Source organism: Podarcis gaigeae, assembly GCF_964106915.1.
Source record: "Podarcis gaigeae genome assembly, chromosome: 9".
Taxonomy (NCBI): Eukaryota; Metazoa; Chordata; class Lepidosauria; order Squamata; family Lacertidae; genus Podarcis; species Podarcis gaigeae.
In genome coordinates, this window is record NC_139685.1 from 54,490,954 (window position 1) to 54,514,246 (window position 23,293).

Genomic DNA, 23,293 nt, shown 5'->3' on the forward strand with positions numbered 1-23,293 from the left:
TTAATGTACCCTATATTGTACTTTTTAGGTCTTTTAAAGCTTTTAGTAGCCGAATCAACAAGCGAAAATTTAAACCACCTGCCTTAAACACAAATACAATAACTACGGGAGCCCTGAGTCCAGAAGCTATTATAAATCTGGCAAACAATATGATTCAGAAATTTCATCTGAATAAAGATCAGGCTACGGCACTGATTCAGATAGGTGCCATGATGACATTGCAAGGAATTGATACAGAAACTGGGAAATGGCAAGCCCTTCCAATAACGATCATACACGGTAAATGGTTTTATATGAACTTAAATAGTTTGCTTCTACAGTTCTGTCTTTATTTCAGAGGCTTGACAACCATATGTCAGGAGTGCTCTGATGGTGTTTCCTGCTTGGCAGGGGGTTGGACTCGATGGCCCTTGTGGTCTCTTCCAACTCTATGATTCTATGATTCTGTGATTTAATGGACTACCCTCACTTTGTCAACAACTCCTCATTGCACCACCAAACAAGTGGACAAATCTGCCTCCAGCATGGGTCCATGTTCAGCATCCCATGGAAAGTCCTGAAAGAGGGTGCTGTGGAGAGGAGGAGGGCTTGAGCTGGCCTGGGATCTACTGTTACTGCTTGATGATATTGGACCCAGTTTAGATCTGATGGCTCCATTGCATCAGCTCCAGTGTGGCCCAACGCTTCTCCTACCCCACCCTTCCACCCAGTGTGAGCAGAAGGACTGCAAGGACAGTGGTGACCCCATCACCCTGTTAAGTCCTGCCAGTCCTTGGTGGGGATTTAGACTGTAGCGCCATAGCTAAACTACTGCAAAAATTTGGGCACTCCAGAATCAGTGGTGGCCCCATAGCAGAAAAACATTCCATGCTCCTTAAGTTAAGGATTCTGTACTTGCTGTTGTTATTATTTTTATTAATCTCCTTCCACACACGTCTAAAGGTGATATGCAGGTTATAACAAAACTTAGGGGAGAGTTTAGTCTCAACTTAGCACTATCACAGCACACTCAGATATTTTGTCAGTGAACTTTCAACTGTGGTACCTGTTACTCTTTTCGTTTAGTTAGTTACAGCTATGCATATGTGGTTAAGAATATTTTGTATGTTATTTTGCATTTCCTTGGGCTGAATCTCTGATTTCTCTACATACAGGTGTGTTTGGATCTGGAAAAAGTTATTTGCTGGCCATTGTTATCTTATTCTTAGTACAGATCTTTGAAACTGGTGAAGGAACTGATGGCAAAAAGTCGGTGCCATGGAAAGTACTGATCTCTTCTTCCACAAATGTTGCTGTGGACAGGGTACTGCTTTGGTAAGTACATACTGTTCTGCATAGGACATGTTTTGTTTTTCTCTTGCTGCTTCAATAACTTGTTTACATTGTTAACTCATAAACTCTGCCACCTTCCCTGGATCCTTCAAAGTAGCACAATGTGTCTTCCACTTTCCTTGTTAGGGATGTTGTATAGAAGGCACTTCCAAACTAACTTTCGAAAGCAACCTTTTGTAGAGTTATGAAAAGAATACCACTTTTCACTGTATAAATGGTGTGTCCATATTGCCTTGTATTTTTTTAAAGCTACATGCAGATTTTGGGGGTGTACAGGGCAGGAGTAGAAGCCTGGTTGCACTAATGGGAGTCCTTCTACTGGCTCATCCTAGTGCTTCAGGTTGGTCTGTCTTTGTCCCTGAAGCAGTCATTTGGCTCCTCACCAGAATTGCTACCGTTGGTAGAGACTTTCTCCGAAAGCACTGGCATTCTCCAAGTTTGCATATGAACATTTCCTGTTTCAAAACTGGTGGGTAAAGAATAAAGAATGTGGAAAGATGAAATTAAAATAAAGGTGCTAGAATTCATTATAATAAATGTTAGTTCGTGTCTTTTTCCTTCCCCCACAGCCTCCTAGATCTTGGATTTGAAGAATTTATTAGAGTGGGAAGCATTAGAAAAATTGCTAAGCCAATTCTTCCTCACAGGTAACATGCCTAAAATCTTCAGCCTGTTTGTTGCTATTTAATAGAACATTTTGTGTGACATATATCATTTGAAAGTGAATGAAATAGTTGGTCTTCCACTTAGCCATAGGCAAGACATTTCTAGGCCAGTATATTGTGTGTTGTTGATAGTAAGTCCCACTCAGTTCCTTGGAGATGTTGGTAAATAAGTATGCATATGGCTGCAGCCATAATCTGACTGAGGTTCAGTTTGCCCTCTTCACGGGATCCCTGTTGAATTGTGTTTTCTACCAGTTGGCTTTTAGGCAAGCAGGGTTTGCGTGGTGACCCCAACTGTATGACCAGTTCTGCCTCATGGAACCTATCTATACAAGCAGTGGCCACAATTTGTGTGATCTTTCCAAGGCACCACGAGTATTCAAAATCATATTGATTAAGCTATCGGCTTCACACAGAGCTGCAGGTTTAATCAATCACTTCCCTGTGCCCTCTTACTTCCCTGTGCCCTCTTACCGGTGGCCATGTGGGACTATCAGGAGTCTGAACCAGACTTATATCTTCATGACATTTAAAATGGGTGTAGTACTTACTCCATACATTCCCACACATACACTGCATTGATCGTCAGAGCTGCTTCTCCATTTTCTTCCAAGCAGCTCTCTGAAGTAAGGCAGGTGATGATGAAAGAGAATATCTTTTTGGTAATGACACCCTATCTTTGGAATTCTCAACTCAGAGTGGTTCATCCTTTGTCTTTGTACCAGACAGATAGTTTTTTTAAATTTTCCCCAAAGGGTCTTCTTTTTTATTGTGTGTTTTTAATCATCTGCCAGTTTTACATCTTGCTGTGCTGTACTGCTGTTTTGTCATCTTGATTTTTTGTTTTAATTATGTCAATTGTTTCAGTTTTTATAAGTCATTCTGAAAGCAGCTGTTGATAGGGAAATGTATAAATATTTAAATAAAAAAGATTTTGCTAGATTGTTATCACTACAGAATGTTTGAATGGTCCTTCATATAAAAGAGTCCCTGCAAATACAAAGATTTTTTCTGGCATAACAATCCCTGACTTGCTAAATTTTGGGTGCAAAGGAGGTGGGTTTTGTTTGTTTGTTTGTTTGTTTGTTTGTTTTCTGTAAACATGAGGGAGCATTAAAACATTTGGTCCCTTTTTGTATCATTTGCCAAATAAAGCAAAGTACAGGATCTGCACATGGCATCTTTTGTTAGTATCTTAAGGAACCTATTTCTAGATTTCATCACCAAACTACATGGAAAACAGAAGGGTGTCTTTTACATATGTTTCTTTACTATGACTACATTGTTTTCATTCAATATTATTATCTACAATTGAACAATATGTTTAAAGCTTGCATGCTGGCTCAGGATCTGAAAGTGAACAACTGAAAGAATTGCATGCTCTGATGAAGGATGATTTAACCCTAGCAGAAAAGATCTTTGTAAGAAAGACCATTGAATTCCATAAGCTGGGAACCAACAAAGCTCTCCTGCAACAGGTGAAATAAAATTAAGTGGCAAAATATAAGTACGTGCTGTACTAATGTTGTACAATGATGATGGAATAAAATCATGGTTGTATCCAGCGGTGGTGTGAGTAGACAGCAGCTCATGTGAGCGGTCTTTCTCTCCTCCTTCTCCCAGTTGTACCAGCTCCCAAAACCCTCTCCAGAAAATTGGTGGGCTCTGAACAATGGGAGCTATGGGGTATGTATGGGACTGCAGTATGAGGAGGGAATTACCCAAAATTGAGTTGGGGATCTTGCACTGGTGGAGCTATTGCTGGAGCAAAATCCTTTGATCTGAATGAGTTTCCCTACACCTGCTATTGATTTGGATCAGGATCATAGCTGTGGCAAAAGGTGAACATAGGAAGCTGAGTAAGACGACAGTAAATCACGAGAAAGCTGGAGGTAACTATTAGCAAAATAGGATCTGCTCAGGAGTGTTGGGCCTAATGAGTACAGCAACTCAGGTCTTGCTCCCATGAAGCAGTTGCCGAGGCTAAAGGTCCCTGCCTCCCAGCCAGCTATGTCACCTCCTCTCCAGAGTTTTCCCCCAAGCAATTGAAGATGTTGCATGCGTGTCTGTTTTTGCTCCTCCCACTTCATGCCTCTGCTGGTTTTGGGAGACCATTGAGGGAGGGGAGCTTGTCACAACAAGAAGAGGAGACACCCATGCCTTTTCACAACCCTGGCCCATCTCTGCCTCGGGCCTCTCTCCTCTTCTGCTTCAGTTTCTGCCTCTGATTCCGGACTTCTCTCTTCTCACTAAGCCCTGTTACCTCTTCAGCTGTTACCTCTCCTCCTCCCAGTCATCTCCCTCTGCTCATTGTCGTCCCTTCACCAGTCCCCAGGCTGTGAGCCTTCTTCCATCGGGGGTTCCCCAGCTGGTTCCTCCCACCATTCCTCTGCGTCCAACGAATCCGTGCCACTGTCTTATACTGTGCCAGACCATTGGTCAATCTAGCCGAGTCTTGTTTATTCTCACTGGCAGCATCTCTCCAGGGTTTCAGTCAGTAGAGCATGAGAATCTTAATCTCAAGAGTCATCAGTTCAAGCCCATGTTGGGCAAAAAGATTCCTGCATTGCAGGGGATTGAACTCAATGACCCTTGTGGTCCCTTCCAACCCTACAGTTATGATTCTGTGAAACCACAGTGCCATGACCCCTCTACCACTGAGCCTTGATCCCTTCCCCTTGCCACTATCTCAATCACTTTTGAGATGTATAAGTAACTTGTTTTAAGCAATAGAACCCAAAGCATATGCCTATATGAAAGATACACACGGGACTTTTTCTTTTTGCTCCCCCCATAACATAGGTAAGGGTAGTGGGAGCTACCTGTGCTGCCTGCCCATCCTCTTGCATGAAAAATCTTAAATTCCCTATAGTAATTCTCGATGAGTGCAGTCAGATGACAGAACCTGCATCTCTTCTTCCTATTGCAAGGTATTTCCTCTTTTAATATTACAACTAATTGATGGTTGAATTTCTTATCTTATTCTTGTATGTATTAAAAAGCTTATGATCTTGAGAAAATGGTTTAGTCAAAATAGACTGACTAAATGCTCTATGCAGCAGTGCATAAGGTTTTATGCAGCAATGACTGCAGTTTGCACTAAAAATATCAAATGATGTAACTGGAATAAAGTATGTAGGTCTCTTCTTCACCACTTTTCTGAATTCCGGTAAGTTGTCTTAAGTGTATGCATGCAGAATTAGGAATGTTGCCATTTTGAATATTTGTTTGTTCATATACTTTTGTCACACGCGGAAAGGAGACCCAGGATAGTGGGGCTGGGAGAGGGCAGTCAGTCCCAGGTGGGATATGCAAAGTGGTTGAAAAGATCTGTTACTTAAATCATGAAGGCAAATAACCAGTCACAGTCCTGGCAAATTTTAGCAGTCCTAAGCCCTGGTATTTTTAATAAGAGGGTTAAGCATGTATTTAAGTCTGTTCTATTGAAATTCATGATACATAGAATGATGCTTAAGAGAGCTTACATTTGGCTGGAACTTGTCTATTTTTCTTTACAACTAATTTGCATTTGGTTTTTAAACAAATACAAGAACCATTAAACACTCATCCAGCAATGCATCTAATGATGTTTGTTTTATCCATTGACTTTAGACATAAGCTTACACATTCAGTGTTCAAACATAATTACTTAACGTAACCCCTCTACTGAGAAGATAATAATAATAATAATAATAATAATAATAATAATAATAATAAAAAATAATAATAATTTATTATTGGTACCCCGCCCATCTGGTTGGGTTTCCCCAGCCACTCTGGGCGGCTTCCAACAAAGATAAAAGATACACTGAAATGTCACATATTAAAAACTTCCTTGAACAGGGCTGCCTTCAGATGTCTTCTGAATGTCAGGTAGATGTTTATCGCTTTGACATCTGATGGGAGGGCGTTCCACAGGGCGGGCGCCACCACCGAGAAGGCCCTCTGCCTGGTTCCCTGTAACTTGGCCTCTCGCAGTGAGGGAACCGCCAGAATGCCCTCGGAGCTGGACCTCAGTGTCCGGGCAGAATGATAGGGGAGGAGACGCTCCTTCAGATATACTGGACCGAGACCGTTTAGGGCTTTAAAGGTCAGCACCAACACTTTAAAGTGGCATGGTCTTGAATTTGGTCGTGTACACAGTTAAAGAAAGAGGTCTATATTTCTTGGAAAATTATCTCTTTCCATTATGCCTTTATTCACCTTCCTGTGTCTGGTGAAACTCAGACATTGCTGTATCCCAGATATTATTTTCCCATGTGTTCAGAGGTATTTCAGAGGTTCTTTCATTGTTGAGCTATCGCTAATCATGCTATGGTCAGAAAGAAGCCTAATAGTTCTCTGTGGTGCAAGGTAGAGCCCAAGTCTATGTCTAAAGAGAGTAGGGCCAAGGCAGGACTTGGAGAAAAACGTTGGCTTGTGATTGCAAGGAAGATGAAAGCTTAATTCCCTGTAGTTGTAGCCACAGACTGCATTCTTAATTATTTTATTTCGTTTTAGGGCACTAGGGAATGAACTTCATTTTGTACAATGGTGTAGTTGATGTTAAAGCCTAGGACTAAAAGGCAGCACACACATTTAAAAAAGAAAATAAATAATGTGTGATGGTCAAAAGTGTTTTTTTAAAATAGGTTTGAGTGTGAAAAGCTGATTTTGGTTGGAGATCCTAAGCAACTACCACCCACTATTCAAGGGTCTGAAAGTGCACATAGTAATGGTTTGGAGCAAACCCTCTTCGATCGACTCTGCTTGATGGTATGTCCTGCTATTCATCCTGAAAAAGATATTCTTTCTATGATGCTAACCTTATTATGTGATAGAACTTTGCTTTCTTAACTTAATTTTGAAGACATCCCTCTCTGCTCCATGCACAACGTCCAACCCCATTCTGGGAGCTGCCAGGAGGAAGGTCTATGTGAAAAAGTCATCTTCAGTGCACTGCCTTCTGCTGGCATTTCTCTGGCTCAAACTCACAACGTCTGGCTATAGTTGTGACCCAATGACTCTTACTCATTTTGCTCTCTGAAATGTACCAAAAGATATAACATGATCCTAAAAATGTAGGTAGTTTTTAGTACTGGTATGTACAGTCTGACAACAACTTCCTTTCCCTCCCTCCCTCATAGGGACATGAGCCAATATTGCTTAGGACGCAGTATCGTTGTCACCCTGCTATATCTGCCATCACCAATGACCTGTTTTATGAGGGGAGCCTGCTGGACGGCATTTCTGAAGCAGATCGAAGCCCTCTGATTGACTGGTTACCAACACTTTGTTTCTATAACGTCAATGGCTTAGAGCAGGTACATGATATATTTATGTTTAAACTGTTAAGATTATATTATGCTTTATTATTGCCAGTGCAATTTTGGATTATTTGGGATAAGTTGGTTACAAATCAAGGCATCAGTTTTGAATTTGAAAGCTGCTTGTTTTTGAAGGTGCAATACAGAGTTTATGTAGCAATAGAAGAAGAGGACAGTAACCCCTACTGTTGCTGCTTTTCAATAGCTGGCATTTGTGGCATAGAGCCTCTGAACCTAAAGCTTCCATAAAGCCATCGTGACTAATATCCATTAATAGACTTCTCCTCTATAAATTTGCCCATAACATCTGCCTATCCCCTTTGTTCTTTTATTTGCACATGCTACTAAAGCACAGTCCAGCTCCCGCTTTCCCAGGGCTTAATTTCCATAGCTTTTCCAATTCCTTATGCAGCCAACTAATCAATATTTTGACCTTGAAATCTTTTTACTTGAATTGAGACTTGGATAATGCAATCCTGCTTTAAAATGCTTATCCTTCTGTTTTGGGACAAAAGTACACTTTGGTTAAAAATCATATTCAGGATGTTGCTCAATATGTAGGCCACAACTCTTTTTTGAGGCTTAAATCCTTCACCCGAAACTACATGGAAGGAAGTCTCAAATATTGCAGTCAAACACAGGACTTCTTTGATCATCAATTGTGATGATCTACATATGACTGAAAGATCATTTAGAAATATTGAAGGCTGCTTTTATATGAGTTATTTGGCCATTTAGCAAAGGGGTAAATAACGTTTTTGAACTTGTAGGCAAGATCCATTGGTATGTCTCCCCCCCACCTTTCCAAGTAGGCCACTTTGACAGGTGGCCTATGCACCTGTCAGTCACCTGACATCACCATTTTTCCTTTGCAGCATGGCTTGTACTCAAGTTCTGTGGCAAAGAAAGATCCCAGCAGAGCTTGAAAACAGCATTGTTCAGCTGAATGGCACTGTTTTAAGTCCTCTTTTGGGCAGGGATTGGCTACCTTCAGGCACTCCTGACTGGGAGTGCCTAATTGTAGCTGATCCTGAAGTCACCACTGATCAGCTGGTCACAGCTGACTACCAGCCCCACTTTCCACAGTGATCATCTCCAGTTGGGAGAAGGAAGCTTTATCTCTGAAGTAGCTCCCGTTCTGGGCAGAGAGCGATATCACTGGAACGACTTAATTTCATGTGGTGAAAGGGACACTGTTGAAATGGCTTTGCCTGTTGGGTGGGAGTTTCTTCACACAAGTATACAGCATTCCACATCATTTCAAACCCGTGTGTGTCAGAATCGCATTGGAAACTATATCGCAAAGGCTACATGATCATTAGACCGAAATTATTATGAATTAAGTTTTTTTCTTTGTTCCCCCAAGTGGGCCAGATGATATCTCATGGGCTTTCTTACATTACATAATATATGTCTGTTTCTTTTTCTCTAGGTGGAAAAAGACAACAGTTTCCACAATTTGGCAGAATCATTTTTCACTGTCAAATTAATCCAGTCTCTGATTGCCAGTGGAATAGAAGGAAACATGATTGGAGTAATATCCCTCTATAAATCACAAATGAGCAAGGTATATGTTGCACACCAAAACACATTTCAGTAAAATGTTTATCAGTACAGTATTGATGTAAAAATTAATTTTAGTTTTCTGTTTTAATTTTCTGTTTTCCAACAAGCTTTATCCTTGCTTTCTTATTGAGACCTTCTAACTTTGCTAAACATCATTACATTCAAAACTAACTAAAGGTTAATTAAAAATTACCCTTCTTTTTACAGATAGCAATTTCTCAATAATCACAGAAATGGTTATACTTCAGTAGGGTGATAGCCTGTCTCAAGTCAGAAGGAACCTTAATTAATATTTAAATTTTGCATGTCTGTTTGTTGTGAGCAAGTTCAAAACTTAATTGTATCAAGATATTAATAAAATTTTATTTTATTTTTATTTAATTTGCAAAACAATCTATGTAATTATCTGGATTTGTTTTTGTCTGCAGATTTGTAACTTGCTTAATGCTGTACATTCAGATGCTTCCCAAATTAAAGCAGTCCAAGTGTCCACTGTTGATGCCTTCCAGGGAGCAGAGAAAGAAATCATTATATTATCCTGTGTAAGGACAAAACAAGTTGGCTTCATTGATTCAGAAAAGAGAGTGAACGTGGCATTGACAAGAGGGAAGCGACATTTATTAATAGTGGGAAATCAAAACTGTCTAAGCAAGAACAAACTATGGAGATGTATCATTCAGCACTGTGCAGGTAAAGCAGCTTACTTTTAAAATATAGCCAGCTATTGCTATATTGTTCCCAGAGAATCTAGTGCAATAAAACATAAGCTTCTTTGTGTGTCAATACTTGTAAGTTCTTTAATAGGGAAACATTTATTCCTGATGAAAAAATTGGTGTGGTGTATGTGTAACTATTGTAACTGTTAGGTTGATTCTAAACATGTTTACATTACAAAGTCACACTGATTTAAAAATACTTACAAGTAAATATAGTCCTTAGTTAACTTTTTGGCACCAGCTAAAACATTAGCTTTCAGCTTTAACAGGCATGGCAGGCTGTTGTACAAGAAGCCCAAATCCAAACCTCTCTTGGGTGTGTAGATTCTTGTATTAGGACACTCTGTTTAGTGTCTAAATATTAAAAACTAAGATTGCTTTAATATATAATTAAACTGTTTCACAACAGGAAGAAAAAATGGATTACAGCATGTTAGCCAATGTGAGCAGCAACTGAATGATATTATTAAATCTTACGTGGAAAGGAAAAAGGAGGAAGAAGAAATGAAGAAGGAAAAGGAAGAATCTAAAAGAAAATCACTATCACAAAAAATGAGTGATTAACTTTGTGCTGTTTTTATGTAAATTATTTAAAATAACTTGAAAATCACTGTTAAAACTTGTTAATTGTTTTATGTCCCACCAGTACTCTAGTTAGCTTTCCCCAACCTGATGCCTCCATCAGCCCCAGACACAAGGTTGGGGAAGGCTGGTCTAGTTACGTGCATCAAAAGGTACACAAAAGGCTGTGAAAAATCATAGATATGATCACTAGAAAGTGGGCTTTTCCTTTGAAAATGAGCCTTTTACTTATATGTAGTTCTTTTAATTGTTATAATGACATTTTAAGTACTCTGGAATAAAGTCAGGATTTTAAAATTGCTTTTAATTGTGGAATTTTTTTTTCAACAGGGAATTAAACTTTTAGATGGATTTGTCATGGGTAGTATCTGAATAGGCTTTGTGTTTTATATAAAATAGTCTTATGGATGAAAGCTTATTGAGAAAAGAACAAAAAAAGATGGTGGAAATTAAAAAAATATTCTGCAGGTTGACTTTATCACTCAACAAGATAGCTCAGTCAGTAGAGCATGAGACTTTGAATCTCAGGGCTGTCAGTTTGAGCCCCACGTTGGGCAAAGATTCCTGCATTGCACAGCGTTGGGCTAGATGTGGTCCCTTCCAACTCTATAATTCTGTGATTCGATTAGATTGAATACATACACTATTGATCATCATGGTGCGTTCTACAATATTACACCTAATTTCTGCAGCATATTTCTATTGTGAGGTCGTTGGGCTGTTCCCACGCTTTGAAGCAGCAGCCTTTTACATTTGCAACCGTATCATTTCCACCATAAATTCTGACAACTCCTCTTAGGCTGTCTGAGACTAAAACCCTCTTTCATAGCAACGATTGAAAACAATTTCGAAAAACCACACTTTTCAGTTCATGAAGTTTCTGGCTCTAGCTTTCATTTTCGCTTTGCCTTGCTTTTTGCAGGGCCTCTTATTTTTCTGCTTTTCTTGCAAACTTAGAAGATTTTCCTGCAGTGGAGGAGGGAATCCTAGGATGGGTTGCTCCTTCCCCTCTTGCTCCAGTGGGCAGGATTATTCAAATGAAGATTGAGTTGCCCAGTGACAGTGGCAACCCCTCTCCAGTTTCCTTCATGCCTGGCTTCATGGCAAGTTTCATCATGACAAAGTTCCCTCTTTTATGGTCCGGCAATTTATTCTCTCCCCACCTCATTATCTTGCCTTTGCAGAGCTAGTGGACTTTGCAGGAAAGGGAGGTTCCTGTTGCTGTCTGGGATACCTTTTAAGCAGCTTGTGAGCATGAGCTCTCCTGCCTTCCCACTGGGCTGTTCAATCATGGGATTCGCAGAGATGCTGGGAAGGGGAGGAACTTGCAAGATAGTTTTTAACAAGTGTTGTTAAACTTATTCTTGCATTTCTCACTTTTGTAACCTAAGTGAGAAACCTGATCTTTTAAAGATTGTGAAATCAGCACAAGCTACTGCTCTAATGGGGGACACGGGTGGCGTTGTGGTCCAAACCACAGAGCCTAGGACTTGCTGATCAGAAGGTTGGCGGTTCGAATTCCCGTGACAGGGTGAGCTCCCGTTGCTCAGTCCCTGCTCCTGCCAACCTAGCAGTTCAAAAGCATGTAAAAGTGCAAATAGATAAATAGGTACCACTCTGGCTGGAAGGTAAATGGCGTTTCCATGCGCTGCTCTGATTCGCCAGAAGTGGCTTAGTCATGCTGGCCACATGACCCAGAAGCTGTATGCCGGCTCCCTCGGCCAATAAAGCGAGATGAGCACGCAACCCCAGAGTCGTCTGTGACTGGACCTAGTGGTCAGGGGTCCCTTTACCTTTACTGCTCTAATGGTGGGTTATCTTACAAACCCCCAGGTATCTATTAAGCACTTCCCTGCACAAATGCTTCCTTCCCTTTCAGTTTAGCATGCCAAAGCCAGAAGCATAGAAAGCTGGTGTCTGAATGCAGGTAAGTATGATCAGTAGAGCTGTGTAATCCTAACTGTACTTATTTGCAAGCAAGTTCCATTTAAACTTCAGAAAAGTTGGACACCCTCCCCCCCAAATAGAAAGATCTATGGGCCACAAGCCCATGGAAAAATTGGAAGGAATATCTTAAATTCTCTGTAAAGTTAACATTTCTACAAAATTATTAGTAGGTACATAGTTATATATTTCAAAATCTTCAGAGTACTTCACATATATTATCTGAGTAACCCTAAATGATTCCTGTGTCTTTCTCCCCATAGGGCAAATACCAGCTTCTGGAGGGCAAGGGAAGCAGTTTCCATTGAGAAAACAGCATTGTAGGGAAAGGGTTAAATTCCCCTCTGCTAGCTCTATGGCATTTATTGAAACTGCCCCATCAAACACAAACTTTTCATGTTGGTTTTTGAAAAACAGGAAATCCTATTTCCCAGTACACTATGGAAAAGCAAAAGAGGGTAGTGTAGAAACTTTTTAACAATTTCTTTTTAAAAAAAAAAAAATGTTCTCTGCTTTCTCGGATAGTATTTTATAAAAAATATCTTATAAAAAAATATTTTATAAAAAAAATACTAACACAGTGATTTAGCTTGTGGTGAACTAAAACTCTTAAATTTGTTTTTGTTTTTTAAAGTTAAAAAACATAGATTAAACCTGATGTTTCTCATAAAATAAAGACCGTCCATTAGGTGGTGCCAGCGTTCTCTCTTCGGTCCATGCTATAGTGTTGAGAGAACTACCAAGGGTCATCTAATTTTTAAAAGAAATGAAGAAAGAAAATTTCCGTAATCTCACATGAATTTAAGATAATTATTCAGATGCGATGCACGTCTGTTGCCAACAGAGACTGAAGTTGTTCTCAGGAAAACTAAAACTTTATTGCACTCTTAAGACTTTGTAGGCTATCTGCGTTTCTAGAATGAAAGTAAGCTTCACTATCACATTTTGGTTATTTTTAAAAGGATTTCTTTTAGTCCAAGCTGCTGCTGAGGCCACTAATAAGCGAAGTGTGGAAGAAGAAGGAATAGTCAAGGGATGAATAGCATCTTTTAAATTACTGGTGACACCCCTGTTCCAGCTCCCTAAAATCTCAATCAACAATCCATTAGAACTCAACAGGAGTAAAACTAAATCCTCGTTTAAGTGTATTTATCCGATCTCTTTTCTCTCTTTCAAATGCTAAATCCATTTCAGCATATGCCCCTTCTTTCTCTCGCCTTTCTCTAAAGGCTGGCAGCCTATACTTCTCTTGTAAATATGAAAGATGCTAATCATATGACATATCACGTCTCAGTCGGAGCTTGGAATAAAGCCTTGAGATTTGGGATCATTGCCTCCAGACAACAGCTTCATCAGCCGGAAAGTTGGTTTTTTTTCTCCTTTCCTTCAACTCTCAATCCCTTCTTTGTCTGGGGGAAAATGCAGCCAACTCAAGCTACCCTGGCCATATGGTTCACTCTGTATTTTCTTAGTTGAATTCTGAATTGTTTCTGTGACTTGCTAAGGGCTTTTTTTTCTTCCTTTTTCTTTTTTTGAAGTGTGTATAAAGACATAGACGCCCTACTTGTATGGAGACGGCTTTTACGAAGGTGATGCATGATCTTCATGTGTCCATTTCATATAATCTGCCGCTATTTTGCAGAAACTGCTTTCTGCTGCTGAATGCACTTTTCATCTGTACCCAAAACGGCCTTGATAGTAAGTCCCATTCATTGATTTCTAACACTTTCCACGAGTGTTTCATTCCATGTGATGTACTCTGAATGATGGAGGTATGTGTGTGTGTGTGTGCATTTATATATATATATATGAACCTGTCAGATTTTCTTTTCTCTCCCCCCCTCCTTTCTCTCTCTCTCCCCCCCCCCATATCTGTTTGTCTATATCTCCTTCTCCTGCCCCCTCCTTCCCCAAGGGCCCTTTCAACAAATCATTAAATTCTACAGAGGTGGTCAAGCCAGGCCTGCTTTTCATGCATTTGGGAAAAGAAAAGAGTCCTTGAAGTTTAGAAGATGCCCAAGGAAAACTCCTTGAATGACATCAAAAGAATGGGTTTCCATAGCTGTTGAAGCACGAGAGCCATGTAAGCTACACAAAGGCGGGTTGGGGCAGTGGGACTGTCCCGCTGCTCTATCCCAGCACAATTGGGTCACTGAAATAGGGAATTAATTACCATTGGAGAGTGGGCAGCCCATTCACCACTGCCTGAGTTTTATTAAACGCCAATATAAATAACAAAACAACTCTTGTGGCTGCACTATTCCTACACGCCAAAGGAAGGATTAGCTTGGGGATTAACATCTTAAAGTCTATGAGACTTTCTGACTCAAGGCTCGGAGCTGGTAATCGTATTTGTCTCCTGGTTCAGCGATTAGTGCTCTCTCACTCGCACCTTCGCCTGCCTGCCCAATGTCCCTTTTTGCAGGCTTGTCTCTCTGGGCTTCTGGCTGCTTCTCTTCTCACAATCGGCTGTTCTTTTGGCCACATCTATAGAAGAAAGGGAAAGGGAAACTGCGTCTTGGCCGTGCAATCCTCGAGTTTCTGGGAAAGCAGGGTGGGGTGGGGGAGCTTATTGGGGTTCCTGGGGAGGGAAGAGCCTGCCGCCCTGGGAGGAGAAAGCGAGGGAGGGGCTGGAGTTTAAAAATCACTATGTGGAGGGCTGCACCTGCCATGCAAATCGGCAAGCAAACAATCAGAGAGCTACCACATTGTGGCCCTGGCGGGGGGGGGGGCAGAGAGAATAGTTGCAAGCAAGGGATGCCTCCAAGCTACATGGGTATAGGCATCTCCCAGTGAGACCAGGGAAAGGCGCCCATCTGTCAAGCTGTTTTTTCTGCAAAGAAAGTAAAAGAAAATTGCTGTGCCCTCCTCCATAAAAAAAACATTTATCTGCTTTGTGTCCCTGTAACACTTTCCCTATAGTTTTTGAGCATAGTGCCTGGCTTTAGCAAATGAGTATGAAAAAAATATGTCATTACTAGCTTGAGTCCAGTATGTAAAAGATGTCCTAAGGGATTTTTCACAAATAACCTTTTGGTGCACGCACAGAGGAAGCTTGTTCCACAAATGAGCCAAATTACTTTGCCGAATCCAAGACTGAGCCCTGTCAGGGCTGATCACATCTGTGCCTGCACTGAAATTAAGAGTGGTATTCAAGTTTTACTCTGAGTAGACCTTTTGAAATGAATGGACCTAGCTTAAATACCACTATAAGCCCTCGTTGCTGCAGAGTAATTCAAGGCAGATTCTCATGTTCTGCTTTGCGCCCGGAAACAATAAATAAAAAGTATCTGCAGCCTTCTTGAATATTGAAGATCTTTCATAGGCAGGTATAGATAACAGTATGGGGGCAGACCGTGTGCAAGTCATCCATGCTTCCATGTATTTTAAGAGGAGAAGCGATGACTTTTTTTTAAAGATAGCTGTGGACCAGGTATCTCTGCCAAGTATTTTTTAAAAATCAGTTCTCAGGTATGGAAAAACAACACTCGGCTTCATTCAGAATGGGTGAGATTATGAGACTGGAACAGTTGCAGATGCAAATAACCTCCTTAGTTTTAAGAAATCTGGTACTTGTAGTTATATTTGTCTCCCACCCTATACCAGAGTGGGAATGTACTATCTGATAGTTCCCCACAAAGCCCTGTGAAACAGATTTAAGCCTACCAAGAAACAGACTTGTGAAGGCCACCCAGTAGTAAGTGTCATGCCTAGGCAAGCATTTAAGCCCGGGTTCCCCTTGTCCTACCTAATACTCCTCTGAACTAATTTTCTGTTGGAGGTATCCAGTAGATAAACCTCATTTCTTACTTTCTGAGTTAAGTTCATCTCCATTTTGGGAATGGAGAAGAATTCCCCCCCCCCCAAAAAAAAAATTGTGTTGATGATAATGACACAAGTATTTGTCCCTTGTCAGAATCCTTCCAGCATTCACCAACTTCAGCCCTCATACTATATATATATATATTTAATTATTGGTTTAAATAGTTATACACTGTTATGTGGGCATCTCAGGGTGGTGTAAAACAAGATCATAAGTTACAGTGCAAGTACAATCAAAACAGTTAAATGCAGCAAGATAAACCATCAGGTAAGACTGTAAAAATAACCTTAAAATACCATGATGGCTGGCCAGCAAAAGCCATGGTAAGCCAAAATATTTTCAGTGTAGCTCTGTTGGTTTGTACACTGCCAGAGAGTGTTTGCCACCAGCAGAAAAGGCAAGGAAATGGATGATAAGGCTGTGCTCTACCTTCACTAAATGTTAGTTGCTGGAAACCACAAGTGTTATATTCAGGCTCTGCTTTCAGGCTTCCCATAGTTGGCTTTCCGTCTTCTCATAGGCATTTAGTTCTGAGAGCAGGATGCTGGACTAAGGTGGGCCATTGGCCTGATCCAGCAGGCTCTTTTTATGTTCCTCTGCCTGGTTGATGCCAAATAGACACCTGCCGGTTATGGCACAACCAGGAGGATTTCCATGGGTAATCTCAATTGCCTCAACCTGCTTGCCCCACCTATCTCACAGCAGACTTTGGTAGCTGCTGCTGCTGGAATAGATTGCCCTATTTGCTCTATGGGTGATTTTCCTGCCTTTCTGAGACCAATATGATAGGGAAGTACAACCTTGTTTTATATGTATTAATGTAGTTAAAGCCTCATAAATGTCTCTGACAGTGGTATTAGTGATAACAATTGCTCTGCTGCATGAAAACTGTCTTCTGCCCAAAGGCAACTGCAAACCACAAGTGGAAAGCACTTTGCACAAACAATAGTGTTTTAATTTCTCATGACCTGGATATATTAGGATGAGAAAGTTTGCTTTACCCCACAACCATCACACACAAGGGCTTTATAGTGCTTTAAATGGATCCATTTATTTCAGAAATGTGCAGCAAGCAAGCTGGTGCTGCCTGCCAAGTGCTGAACTGTTTGATCTGCCTCTGCATTTTCTGTTCTAACTTTCTTCAGAAATGTTCAATTGACTTACTCAGTGGCGTAGCGTGGGGGGTTCAGGGGGGGCCGGCCGCACCGGGCGCAACATCTGGAGGGGGCACGCTCGCACTCGCAGCTCTCTGCCCCTACCTGGCTCACTCTCTCTCACTGCAGTGCTGTCTGTGCGAATCCGATCCGAGCCGCCAGGTCGTCTCCCACTGTGGAGGGGGTGGGTGCCAGGTGTGCGGTGCGGAGAGAGAGCGAGGGACTATCTGGGGGAGGGACAGTGCAGCGGCCGCCCAGCGCAGCGCTGAGCGTGGGAGAGAACCACACCAGACCAGACCAGGCAGCAGCAAGAAGAAGCTGGCAGTGGCGGCAGGTTAGGGGTTAGGGGCGCAAATTACTTGCCTTGCCCCAGGTGCTGACAACCCATGCTACACCACTGGACTTACTTTTTTATTTTAATGAAATCTTAGAGTCTGGGCTCCTTGCTGGCCTTGGACCCCCTCATAGGCGCCGACTCCATGGGGCCTGAGGGGGCCCGAGCCCCCTCAAAAATTCGTTTGGGGGGCTCTGCCCCCCCAATAATTTAAGAAAATTATTAGCGTAAATTTCGCTCTATAACACGCAGATTTTTTTCTCCTAAAAAGTAAGGGGAAATGTCTGTGCGTGTTATTGAGCGAATGTGTGGTCCCTGGAGCTGACTCGCCGGAGCGCAGGGGCAAAAATAGGCAAAAATCAGGCAAAAATCAGATCGGGCGGTCGGGCGGAGGGAAGGCGGAAGCTGCTGCTTTCCTGCATTCTGCCTCAGGGTCTTACTGCCCACCCGCTTCTGTTGCTGCATTTGCTCAAACTCAACAAAGAGCAGGGAATCCCCTGCCCTCCTGGCAAGCAGAGGGTTAAGGAAAGGATCGAGTCCTTCCTTCTAATTCTTTCCTAGTCACACTGCGTGCAGGCTCCAGCCCACCACCTCCTCCTCTCCGTGCTCTAGGGACTCGCAGGCAGCCGAAAAACAGGTGGGAGAGAGAGAGAGGGCTGGCTTGGGGGGGGGACTTTTGCCTTCCTTTCCTCCCCCCCACCCCGTTAAACTCCTCCCCTGCATTCTTAGCCAGCTGCTTCTCCGCACACCCCACTTGTGCTTCTTGTCCCTTCTGTGTTTTTCCTTCCCTCCCCATTTAAAACGTGGTGACAAAGCACGGATCCACATGGATCCTCAGGATTTTTGCATTGGGTCACCCCAAATTCACCATCAGATCACATTACATGTCCATGGCTACAGTCTGTACCAAAAAAATCACGCACCCACTGTTGCCTGGGGCTGCAATGGTGCAAAAACGTGGTTACAAAGCATGGATCCACAGGATCTTTGCACTGGGTCACCCCAAATTCACCATCAGATCACATAGCATGTCCATGGCTACATATTGCACCAAAAAAATCACGCACCCACTGTTGCCTAGGGTCACAGTGGTGCAAAAACGTGGTTACAAAGCACGGATCCACATGGATCCTCAGGATCTTTGCATTGGGTCACCCCAAATTCACCATCAGATCACATAGCATGTCCATGGCTACATCTTGCACCAAAAAAATCACGCACCCACTGTTGCCTAGGGTCACAGTGGTGCAAAAATGTGGTTACAAAGCATGGATCCACATGGATCCTCAGGATTTTTGCATTGGGCTACTCCAAACTCGCTGTCAGATATTAAAAATCTTTATAAAATAGAGAATTAAATACATACAGAATGTTAATTTTTCAGTTTCGAAATATTAGTACTAGTTTAGTACTGTATTTCTATATTACTATAGTACTGTATTAGTTATTTTCAAATACTTAAATATTTTTAGGGTGTAAGACCCAATTAAAGCCCGTTATTTACATACAGTATTACAGTATTTACATACAGTATTAGGCATACTGTATTAACTTTATTAACTGTATTAAAGCATTAACTTTGAGATATTATTTTTATTTAATGAACCCTCAGCCTTATTCAAAGTAAGCTTAAATTAGCTATTTCACTTATTAATCAAAGTGCTATTACTGTGCGACAGCAATATTTTATGTTTTATTCCTTTAATGATAGTTTAGGATTTATTTAAATATCATTTCAGTCTTTTCAGAGCTATATATTCACTGCTCTGTAATAGTCTATAAGCATAATTGTTACTGTAAATTAAATTAGCTTTTTACGAAAATACCGTGCGTGTTTATGTTTTGTTTCTTTTTTCAAAGCCAAAAAGTGTTTCAGGCTTGTCGAGTTTCCCAGAGTGTGGAGTTATAGAGAGTCGAGTTTTCGGGGTTCTAATGTTGATCATATGACTCTAAAATACTTTTAAAAAACTTTAAAACTCACTAATTTTCATCTAAAATTTAGAAAACTTCCCGGGGCAGGACCCCGGTATGGCCCCCCCCCCAATATTTTTTATAAGTCGGCGCCCCTGGACCCCCTAAAATCCTACCCCTTTTACCTGTCTGTTGGTGCCCTGTCAGAGATTAACAATATGAACAAACAATTCTTCACCCAAAGCTAGGTTATATAATTTAGTAACTTTTGCAGACTTATTTTCAAGGCTGCTACAAATGTGCATGGCAGCCAATCCCTGTTATATACAGACTATGTCTATAAAATATAGAATGCAAATAAAATATAGTGAATATATATTTTAACAAGCCTATAGTAGCAGTGCCTTTTTTTGGGGGGGGCACTCATTTTTGTTAAAATGTATGGCACTTACTGTAACAACTTCATGGCACCTATTTTTCTAGAAAAAAAGCACTGAATGCTAGATATGTTGTAACCTAGAACAGATCAATTAAGCGGGGACTGAACTGTCTCCATTGCTGCAGTGCAGAGGCTAAGCAAACCTCCAAACAAAGCTTAATTAGTCAAGAAATATCTGCCAAGTACTAATTAATTCTATGGTAAATCCACAATAAAGATTGCATCTGAGCATATGCAGAGTGCCTCCTCATCACCAGTGAAGAATCAGAGCCAGTTCCTGTGCATCTTCAAATAGGGCAGGGCTTCCAAGTCAGAATGTCTGGCCAGCAGTAAGACTCAATACCAATCATTTCTCATTTTAGAAATTAACCATGGAGGTGGTATAATAATAAAGTTTCTGATGACATGCAGGATAACTTTTCTCTTCCTGCTCCTGAACAAAAGACACTCCCTTCACATTTGGGACCAAGAGACAAATCTTAGAACTGCAGCAAGCCTTTATATTTCCCTGCAGAACTGACCACTGCAGTTCCATTCTTTCGCCTCAGTAGGCCTCAACAGCCAAGAAGGAAACATGGTGCAAGGCCTCTTCCAAGGGGGCTCACCAACACCCCCTGCAGGAAACCTTGCAGTGCTGGCATGAGTGGAGGGACACCCTGTCGCATCACACAACTTGGGCAGCCGGATCGTGGTTTGGGGTCTCTCGGCAACAGTTTAAGGTCTTTCCCCTATAAACTTTAAGGTCTTTGAGGTCGCGCCAACGTTCAAGCTTCTTAGGCACCACAAAGGCTTTTCTAAAGGTCTCCCTGCCCTGTCCTCCCAGTTCCTTGCCCTTTCCCTTAAATCATTTGTGCTCTCCCAGTTCTTGAGCCTTGCCTCCTTTGGCCTTTTGTTGTTACCCTAAAGGAGGATTGAGCCAAGCGAAAGGGGCTGGAGTTGAACAGTTTGACCCTTGCTGGACAGTTCGGGTGCTGGGATCTCTCCTTCTGTGCCTCCCTCCTGTCCTTCTATCTCTCTCCCCCCCCCCTCAACTCCTTCTTGCTTCTCCTCCTCCTCCCTCTTTGCATAGCCGTTCAGCCTCGTTTCACCAGGCCGCACTTTAGGGACCACACAAGTGCCTCTTCAATTCAGACAAAGTTAAAAGACAGCCACAAACTCCAGCCGCGTCTATTTGTCTTCGGTCACGTTTGGCTTCAGACTGAGGACGAACTGAAATAAGACATTCTCAGTGTCCCCCTCACCTGCCCCTCCTTTTCCATGTCCTCTCTCCAGACAAAATGGTGTGCAAATAAAATGAAGACCAGGCTAGCCTAGAGAGAGCAAAAGTAACCATTGTTAGAACAATTCAGCCTCTCAGCCTAACCTCTCAGCCTAACCTACCTCACAGGGTTGTTGTGGGGATTAAATGAGGAGATGAGAAACATGTATATGCCACCTTGAGCTCTTTGGAGGAAAGATGGGATATAAACTAAACAAACAAATAAAACCTGCTGTCCTCCAGATGTTTTGGACAACATCTATCAAGCCTAGATGTAGAATGTAACATCTGGGAGCACCAGCTTGGTGAGGGCTGGGTTAACTTGGTGCTGGTTTCTTGCCCTAGTGCAGGGTTTCTTCCTTCCACAACCCATCCAACTGTAGAGTCCGCTATCACACAACTTCCCAAATAGGATGCTATCGCAGCTACAGAAATGTGCCAAAAATTGAAATGGTACAGTGCTCTGGCCTGGCGTGCTTTGGTCCATGGGGTCACAAAGAGTCAGACACAACTAAACGACCAAACAACAACTGTGCAATCTTATAAGTAAGTAAGGGACAAGTCCACAAGTAAGTCCGCTATTTGCTTAAGATTTATACTATACAGTGGTAACTCGGGTTAAGTACTTAATTCATTCCAGAGGTCCGTTCTTAACCTGAAACTGTTCTTAACCTGAAGCACCACTTTAGCTAATGGGGCCGCCTGCTGCTGCCGCGCCGCTGTAGCCTGATTTCTGTTCTTATCCTGAAGCAAAGTTCTTAACCTGAAGCACTATTTCTGGGTTAGCGGAGTATGTAACCTGAAGCGTATGTAACCTGAGATACCAATAAAAAGCCAATACGATTAAAAACACAGCCCAATCCAATGAAACAGCAATACAAAACAGGAATTAGGGGATTCAAGCACACAGAACAGTGTCTGATCTTATGAGTTGGGAAAAGCAAATGTTCAGCTGACATTATTCACAGCTAAAGCTGCTCACTTTTATGCTCACTTACCTGAGAGTAAGACCCACTGCACTCCATGAGACTTGCTTCTGAATATGCATGCATAGGATTGTGTGTTTAGGATTACAGCCATAAAATGCCATCTTCTTAAGGCTGCACTCTTAACTCCCACAGACCTGACATTGAATTCAATAGGACTTGCTTCAAAGCAGACATGGTTAGGGCTGTGGCCCTATTTGCACAATACATTTGCACTATACATTCTAAAGCAGTATCATAGCACATTAAACCGTCATGACTTCCCCCCAAGATTTATGGAAGCTGTCGTTTGTTATGACAGTTAAGTGTTGATAGGAGACCTCGATTCCCCTCAGAGAGATACAATTCCGAGTGCCCCAAAATCCAACTATTCTGGACAACAGCCAAAATAACTAATCAAGTATTAGAAATCACCCAAGAACTGGCCCTACTAAACATCTTCCAAGACAATAATGCCCACTCACATCACAAGGAACTCATAACCCACCTACTCTCAGCAGCCAGAAACATCCTAACCAGACACTGGAGAGACCTGTCAGGAGTAAGCATGGACCAAAGGTACCAAATAGTATGGGAAACAGCCTTACTAGAAAAATTAACCAATAAACTGAAAGTGACACGGGGACAAATAGAAGATGATGCCTTTACCCCGGTATGGCTCCCCTTTATCACATACACAGCCCAACAAGACAACGACAAGAATCCTCCAACAGCATAGGAATCAGTATGGCTAACCTGATCCAAAACACCCACCCAGCCCGCCCACCCACACATAAAAATTCTCAGCTCCCTAAATAATATACACTTCCCAGAATGCATTGGGGGAAGCCATGATTGTTTAAATAGGTATCCTAATGCTTTAAATGAACTCAGAGTAGACTCACTGAAATCAATGTACTATCTTGTTTCATTTGGTCTACTGTCTACTCTAAATGTAATTTAGTTGGGTTACCACCAGTAAGTTCCATTTAACTCTCTGAGATTTATCTCTGAATACTGAATACTCATGTTCAGGTTTGAACTGAAGGCTTGCAATCCAGATCTTTCATCCAGCTAAGTCAACGGGTTTGCAGCAACTAGCTCACTGTGGGATTTCACATTTATTTATTACAGGAATAGTGAAGGTGTTGGACTAAAACTCCCATCTTACCATTGGTCATGCTGGCTGAGACTGATGGGACTTGTAGTTCTGGAGGCAGGCACCGCCTTGGCTAACCCTAGCCTAGTCTACTGTGATGCGTTTTAATTATACTAATTTAGATTTTAAAGGCATTTCA

At 41.7% G+C, this 23,293-nt stretch overlaps 1 protein-coding gene across 1 annotated transcript in view; it reads left to right on the forward strand.

Moving 5' to 3' along the window:
• The window catches only part of ZGRF1 (zinc finger GRF-type containing 1), a 30,195-nt gene extending 19,728 nt beyond the window's left edge, over positions 1–10,467 (forward strand). The window contains 10 exon segments of the mRNA XM_083756231.1: positions 29–279; positions 1,155–1,314; positions 1,902–1,979; positions 3,328–3,475; positions 4,800–4,927; positions 6,629–6,752; positions 7,124–7,300; positions 8,736–8,870; positions 9,298–9,559; positions 9,995–10,467. Coding sequence (XP_083612357.1) covers positions 29–279; positions 1,155–1,314; positions 1,902–1,979; positions 3,328–3,475; positions 4,800–4,927; positions 6,629–6,752; positions 7,124–7,300; positions 8,736–8,870; positions 9,298–9,559; positions 9,995–10,149 — 1,618 coding nt within the window. The 3' untranslated portion in view covers positions 10,150–10,467.
• The last annotated feature ends 12,826 nt before the right edge of the window (positions 10,468–23,293 follow it).